Source organism: Bos indicus x Bos taurus, chromosome 19, assembly GCF_003369695.1.
Source record: "Bos indicus x Bos taurus breed Angus x Brahman F1 hybrid chromosome 19, Bos_hybrid_MaternalHap_v2.0, whole genome shotgun sequence".
NCBI lineage: Eukaryota > Metazoa > Chordata > Mammalia > Artiodactyla > Bovidae > Bos > Bos indicus x Bos taurus.
The window spans coordinates 57266407-57273664 of NC_040094.1; the positions used below are offsets into that span (position 1 = coordinate 57266407).

The 7258-nt window shown below is 50.6% G+C and overlaps 1 protein-coding gene across 1 annotated transcript in view; it reads left to right on the plus strand.

The window, feature by feature from the left end:
• The window catches only part of GRB2 (growth factor receptor bound protein 2), a 66129-nt gene extending 59643 nt beyond the window's left edge, over positions 1-6486 (plus strand). Inside the window, exons 4-6 of the mRNA XM_027518745.1 lie at positions 759-881; positions 3566-3734; positions 4462-6486. Of these exons, the coding sequence (XP_027374546.1) occupies positions 759-881; positions 3566-3734; positions 4462-4647 (478 nt within the window). The 3' untranslated portion in view covers positions 4648-6486. The remainder of the gene's footprint in view (positions 1-758; positions 882-3565; positions 3735-4461) is intronic.
• Positions 6487-7258: the final 772 nt, after the last annotated feature.

A 7258-nucleotide genomic window follows, 5' to 3' on the forward strand; every position in this document is an offset into this window, starting at 1 on the left:
TGAAACTGTTTCAGAGATTTCTTCTCCTCTTCCTCCAGGCCCGCCCTAGCCGCTCCTGCCCTTTTCCATGACTTCTCCCACTTTTTCTTGTGACCCTGGTGAATCAGCACTGGGAGAGGAGACTCTGTAACTTCCTCCAAATCCAACGAGCTAGCTCTGCACCGGGTAGACCATAGCATTCCTGGTGGTTCCTGAAAACCAACCTCTGAGCCATGACGGCAGAGAGAGGCCTTGAGAGGAGCGTCAGCCACAGCTGCCTGCCGGGGCTGCTCCCTCCCAGCCCGAGCCTCTCCCCTTGGTGCCCTTAGAAGTGGCCCAGCTTCTGGGCCTCCTAGCTTTCCTGCCCCGCCTTCTCTTCATCCCACTGTAGAGGCTGCTGCCTTATCAAGTGGCTGCAGGAAGGCCTGTCTCACCTTAAGTGGCTCATTCTGTGCTCCAGGCGATAGATCTGGGGTTTCCCCCGGTGCCTTGCTGATGAGTCAGCTGGGGGCCCACTGGGCTTTGGCTCAGGGGGCCCATCTTTAAGTGTCTTCCTCTGTAGAAAGAGTGGCCCATGATTGTGTCTTATGAGTCACTTTCTGGAGAGTGGGGAAGGGAGGAGACGGTACCCCTCACAAGCCAGGACGGGTGTGTACTGACAGGAGGGCTGAGGGGGAGGCCCTTCCCCTGGTGAAGAGTGTGCTGTTACGTTTGGGAGGCTGGACATCCCGTTTCTTTGTGGGGAAGCAGATGTTGACTGGCTTGCCTTCCTTCCTTAGGTGGTTTTTTGGCAAAATCCCCAGAGCCAAGGCAGAAGAAATGCTCAGCAAACAGCGGCATGACGGGGCCTTTCTTATCCGAGAGAGCGAGAGTGCTCCTGGGGATTTCTCCCTCTCCGTCAAGTAAGTATTTCCTGCTCTGACTGCCTGGAATCCTGTCTCCAGCTGATGGATGTTGTGAAGCCAGGGGCCAGGTGTCTGGCTCCACTCACCGAAGGTGGCAACCTGGGGCAGGTTTCGTCTAAACAGCCTGTTTTAAATCAGAAAACTGTATATTAAAATCCTCATTTCTGGCTCCTCTTCAGAGTTGTCTCTCGCAGCTCTTTAGATGCCCGTGTGGAGACCGTCTTAGTTGCTGCGCAGCTGAGTGTCAGAGAGGAGACACTTGTCAGTGCTCCCCACTCCCCCCGCCCCGCAGTGTCCCCACACACCCGGCTCTGACAGCAGCTGGTCATCAGGTCAGCTGCCTCGTGCACCTTTTCCAGGTGTCCCCCCAAAGGCTGCCAGCATCGGCAAAAGGTGACCACAGGAGTTTGGGGGCTTTTTGCTTTTCCCAGGGGTAAATTTAAATGTGGGAGGGAGCTGGTATGCAGTGGGGGGAGGCAGGGAGTCATACCACTGTGGGGATCATGGAGAATATAAACTGGAACTTTGAGAATTCTCAGCTAATCACTCCCCACCCACGACATAAGGATTTTGACTCCAGTTGTCCTTTCCACATGTGTTTTGACTCTGTCCGTTTCTAGTTAATACTGCAGTAAACCTGCCCCTACCCCCCAACTCCCACCCCAGGAATCTTACTGATCACCTCATCATTTATACGATGAAGGGCTGATTAGATTAAAACTCAGATCACTTTAATATACATTTAAAATGAAGACTGTAGAACTATTTGCCATTTACAAATGATATCAAGATTTTTCAGTTTCAGAAATCAGCTCAATATCTTGTTTCATTTTAGGACCAAATGTGCGGTTAAAGTGTTGGGGTTTTTTTTTTTTTACTGTAGGTTTAAATCGAAAAATTTTTGTGTTCCTTTTCTCTGTGAAGATGTGGGAGGTGGTTTCAGGTAACGTTTTCAGTATTCTCAGCTACATTTCCAGTATAGTTTGGTTTTAGTCCCATCATGAAAAAATCAAGCCATCTAATCATCAGTTTTCCTCTTCTAGCAATGGCTTTTCTTTTTTCTTCTTAATAGGCTTTACTTTTCTAAAGAGCAGAGTTTATGTTCACTGCAAAATTGAGTGGAAGGTACAGAGGTTTCCGTGTGCCCCTCACTCCCACATGCGCAGATCAGCGGCTTTCTGACGAGCCTGACTGAACACATGCAAACGAGGACCTGGTGGGCGAGGAGCTCCTTGAGATGGAAGAGTTTTTATGCTTCTCATCAACTTGCGTTTCCTCCTCTTCTTACATCTTACACAGACCCAAGGATAAACCCAACCGTGGAAGACGAGGGATACAGGCAGTTAATCCTTGAAAGGTGCCCAGAAGCCCCTGGCAGTTCACGTTTGGTTGTCTGATGACCGTGGTCCCTGCCCATGCTCGCCAGGTGGCCACCAGAAAGCTCCCATTTTAGCAAATAAAACCTTTAAAGAGCTCACGTTTTCCTTGCTTTAAAAGTAAAATTTGAAACAGGTGTCATAACCACCTCTTAATAACACAAGCACCCGAGCCAAGGAGGTTCAAGAACCCACAGCCTCAAGTTTTCAAGGTGTTGGGCATCTGTGGTGGAAAGACTCCTGTCGTTAACAGCTCACCCCATCAGGGACCCTGTACCCCTTTCAGAAGCCACGTGCTGTGCACAGCAGTAGAGCGCTTCCCTGAGCCCAGAAGTGCCACTTAAATTTGTCCTTCCTCAATAAAGCTTTCTTGCTCATCCACCGTTTTTCTCATGAACTAGCAGTGCAGTTTCTAAGCTCTTTGCACCTGTACTGACTTCCTTCAAGCTCAGTGCTGCCACCTGCTGGGTTGGTTTTAAGAAGTATTTTTGCTTTAACACCCATGATGGGAGGGCGAGGCTCCCGTTTCTTCATTTAGCAGATGTTCATAGAGCATCTTTGGATGCCAGTGGGGACCTTGAGGACTCAGCAGAGAGCAGACGGGTGGGGGCCTTGCTTGAGCTAATGTTGAAGGCAGAGAGCATGATGGTGGTGGGCCATTCCCGTTCAACCAGATCATGCTGTTTTTCTGGGCCATTGTAAAGAGAGCGTTTGTCATTTCTCCAGGTGGTAGAGAAGCCTTTGAGGGGTGAGGCAGTGCCTGGGCCTTTATTTATTGTCCCTACATGTCCTTTTCTTTGAGACCTTTTCAGCGTATGTAGAACTAAAATCCCTGATTAGAAAACACAACTTTAAATTCTTCCCAGTTACAGGAGAATTGTTGGAAGTGTGTCCAGTCCCTCCTTTTCTCACCTTATTTCTTACCCTACCTTTTGTAGTCTTCAGATGTCACACAGGATTTCAGTTCTTTTTTTTCATTTGGCACAGTCCACGGCACGTAGAAACTTTCTGTAGGGTGGGGCTTTTTTTTTTAACAAATGTCTTCAGAATTAGGTTAATAGGGCTTCCTGTCCGGCGAGGATTCTTCCTGTTGTCGCTGGCGGTCATCATCCTGATGGAGGGTCTCAGGGCACTCTCCACCCACCAGGGAGTCAAGTTGTGCTGCAGTCCTGGTCTCCTCAGCCTGGAAGGGCGTGGCCGAGACACAGGGTCTCCAGGGATCCTGCTTGATGGGCAGGTGGCCGCTGGGCAGCCAGGACAGAGCCCTCCAGCCCGGTCTCACGTGTATCCTCTGCCCCTCCCCAGGTTTGGAAATGATGTACAGCACTTCAAGGTGCTCCGAGATGGGGCTGGAAAGTATTTCCTCTGGGTGGTCAAGTTCAACTCTTTGAATGAGCTGGTAGATTATCACAGATCTACATCCGTCTCCAGAAACCAGCAGATATTTCTCCGGGACATAGAGCAGGTGCCACAGGTAAGCCTCGAAAGAGAGGTTGGGATCATCTTTAAGCAATTAAGAATAGCTCCTTAGGCAAGCAGGTTTTTTTTTTTTTTTGGAAGGGTTACTTCAGGGCCTTCTATGCTCATTATTAACTCACATTAAAGATTTGGATTTGAAACAGTTTTGCATTTCGCAGAGGCTGCTTCTGTGAAGCAGTGTGCTGCAAAAGTTACCCTGTGTCTCTAGGATGAGGGTCTTTAACACACCCTCACACACAGTTTGCCTGGAAGTAGACTGTGAGGAAAGTCACACCTGTAAGGGGGTGGGGTCCACACTCATGGCTAAAATCCTACGCCTCACGTACTGGTTAGCACCAGCCTGTTGTGTACAAACGTTACCCTTTCGACTTTTCCTAAGTGACACAGTGATGGGAACTGAAATATTTCCTCATCTGGGATTGTAAGCAAAGCTCCAGGGGCTGTTTCTGCAGTTCTTTCCTGAAGCAGTACCTGCTGCTGGATGCTGGGGCGAGGCTGACCACCTCAGTGGGGACCCTGCGGTGGCTTCCATCATTGGTGAAAGATTACACGACCCCCCCTAGAGTAAACTCCATAAGAATTTGTGGAGGGGAGGAGAAGTGAGGGGTTGTTTCAGAAGGTGTGGAGAGGCTGGCGCGCGTTCGTTTCCCATCACTGTCCGCTTCCAGGGGGCTGGCCACAGTCGGATGCAGTGTGTGTTTTTTCCCTGCCCTTTTCTGCAGCAGCCAACATACGTCCAAGCCCTCTTTGACTTTGACCCCCAAGAGGATGGAGAGCTGGGATTCCGTCGGGGAGACTTTATCCACGTCATGGATAACTCAGACCCCAACTGGTGGAAAGGGGCTTGCCACGGGCAGACCGGCATGTTCCCACGCAATTACGTCACCCCCGTGAACCGGAACGTCTAAGAGTCAAGAGATTATTTAAACAAAGTGAAAAATTTTAAACACACACAAAAGAATTAAACCCACGAGCTGCCTCTGTCAGCAGCCTGTGAGGGAGCTCAGAACACCTGGTGGGTCACCTGGTGACCGGCTCACTTTGGTTGGAACTCTGGGGGGTGGGAGGGGGAGTTGGATATAACAATGCCAAAACTTACCTATAAATTAAGAAAAGAGTTTTTATTACAGATTTTCACTGCTGCTCCTGTTCTTCCTCCTCTGTCCTTTTTTCATCCTTTTTCCTCTCTGTCCATCAGTGCATGACATTTACTGCCACATATAGTCCTAGCTGATGCCAATAATAAAAGAAAAGAAACCACGTGGGCTGATATTTTCTCTATGCAAAATGTCTGTTTTAGTTGGGAAGACTTCGAATAGCCGCTTCTGTGTTCTGCGTTTTATATACACTCACAGGAGCAGGCAGTCCCTGCCCTTCAGCTTCTGCTAGAGGAGGGCGGGCGGGAGTGGGGGTGACAGGAGGGGTTGGTGCCCCCCAGGGCTTCCTGCGAGCCAGGCCCCAAGCCTGTGTCTTTTCTATATCCATTTCCCTTTCAAGTGGTGTTCCTGAGCATGCTGTTTTTCATAGTGCCTTCTGCCTTATTTCGAGGGTTGCTTCTGAGTGGTGTTTTTTTCCTTGTTTGTTTTATTTTAAAAATAAGTTAAAGACAGTCAGCCAATTTGTCTCCTACTCTGTGTAAATATTTTCCCCCCGGGGAGGGGAGGACAGGGTAGAGAAGAGGAGACAAGCAAGAGGAGGATGTGGGGGTCCTGCCTGTGGGCAGCCAGAGCCTCTAAGGTTCAGCTTTAACATTTGTAGCCCCTGGAGGTTAAGGGAGCCAGGGTGCAGTGGAACCAGGTTGCCGCCTTCCCACGTCTGACTGCATCTGGTGGGGGGTTGGGGTGGGGGCTGGGCCCTTGACCTTGCAGTCTCGGTTGTTATCTGTCCCCACCTTAGTCTCAGACACCCACAGTAACCAGTCTCTGGAGCCAGCCAGTTTCAAGTGCAGGAAAGTCCAAGGAGTTTAAACTGTATCAGGTTCTACCATGTTCTATACTGGGGGAGAAAATGAGCATTTTTGCTTCACCTTTCTTGCTCTGAAAGCTGAGGGTATCCGTTAATGGCTCTCACCTGTTGTGTCCCCTGCCTGACGCACCCAGATGAGCTTCAGGCTGCGTTCGGGAAGCAGCTGGGTGGTTTTTCGTTTCTGCATTCACAGCGGGCTGTGTTCATAGCTGCTCCATCTGGCCCCCCGAGAGGGAAGTGTCTCTGTGACGCAGGGGCAGGCGGAAGGAAGGTTGGAACTAGGAATGTTGAGTCCGTGGCAGAGCTCTGTCCGTCCGCCTCCTGCCGGCTTCTTGTCCCTCATGGTGATGCGCCATGAGCATCCTCTCCCCACCCCCCCATTCCCACAGCAGAGACAGAGCCGCTGGGGGTTGGTGGTGGCCTTCAACTCCTGAAGTGGTCAGTCAGCGTCTCTGCTGGACCTGGTCGTGGACCAGGCTTGGCCTGGAGCGCCTGGGGCCCAGGAGGCGCTGCCCTCCTGGACAGAGCATCCGCCACTCTCCACTCGCTTCTCTCCTGATAGTACAAGGAATCTCTGGCATTCTGGACCTGGACCATTTGATTGTTTTATTTTGGAATTGGTGTATATCATGCAGCCTTGCAGAACTAAGTTTTGTGTGTATATATTTAAAAAAATCAGTGTTTAAAAAGACGTATGTACTTAATCCTTTAACTCTGCGGATAGCATTTGGTAGGTAGTGATTAACTGTGAATAATAAACATACAATGAATTCTTCACTGTATATTTTTTCTTTTTTTTTCACTCCTTTGCCTTAAAGTAAAAAACCTAGAGACTGTTGGGGACTGGGGGTGCTTGTGCTCTTATTTCCGACTCACCTCACTCTGGGGAACCACGTGGGTGTCTTGGGCTCTGGGAGCAGTGATGTCCATGTCATGTTGATCAGAATCCCTGGGAGCAGGTTCCTAGTGTCGAGTCGGAGGCCCCACCCTCAGCTCCGCCTTTGAGGGCACCCGCAGGCACACCTGGTGGTTCTGACAGAAGGCATGGGCCACACTTTGAAAACCAGCCCAGATCTAGTACTTAGGACCAGGTGTGGCTGGCCTGATTCTCGTCCCGCCCGCCCACCCCCCCACCTCCATAAAGGACAGACGGACAGAAGGAGCCATGTGGAAGGAGTCTCGGCGGTGCAGTGGGCCTCTTCAGGGTGACCTTGGGCCTGTCACCACCCACAGCACTGGCAACAGGAGGTGAGGTAGGAGTTGTGTAGAGAGAAAACAGCACCAAACCTGAGGAGTTTCCACTTGTGTCCTTGGAGCCCAGCACACCGCCTTGCTTGCGGCTGGCCTGCTGGGAGCCAAGGGGCTCAGGGTCCGCCCAGGCTGGCTCCTCCGAAGCTGATCCAAAACAGGGCCATTGACTTGTAGGCTCCGTGAGGTTCTTTTGCCCCCTTTTGACTCATGGCTTCAGAATAACCTCAGAATTAATAGGAAAATGACTGCTTTTGCACTAGTCTGGTCCCAAGGTTCTTGGTGGCTGTGTCCCCCTCCTCCGAC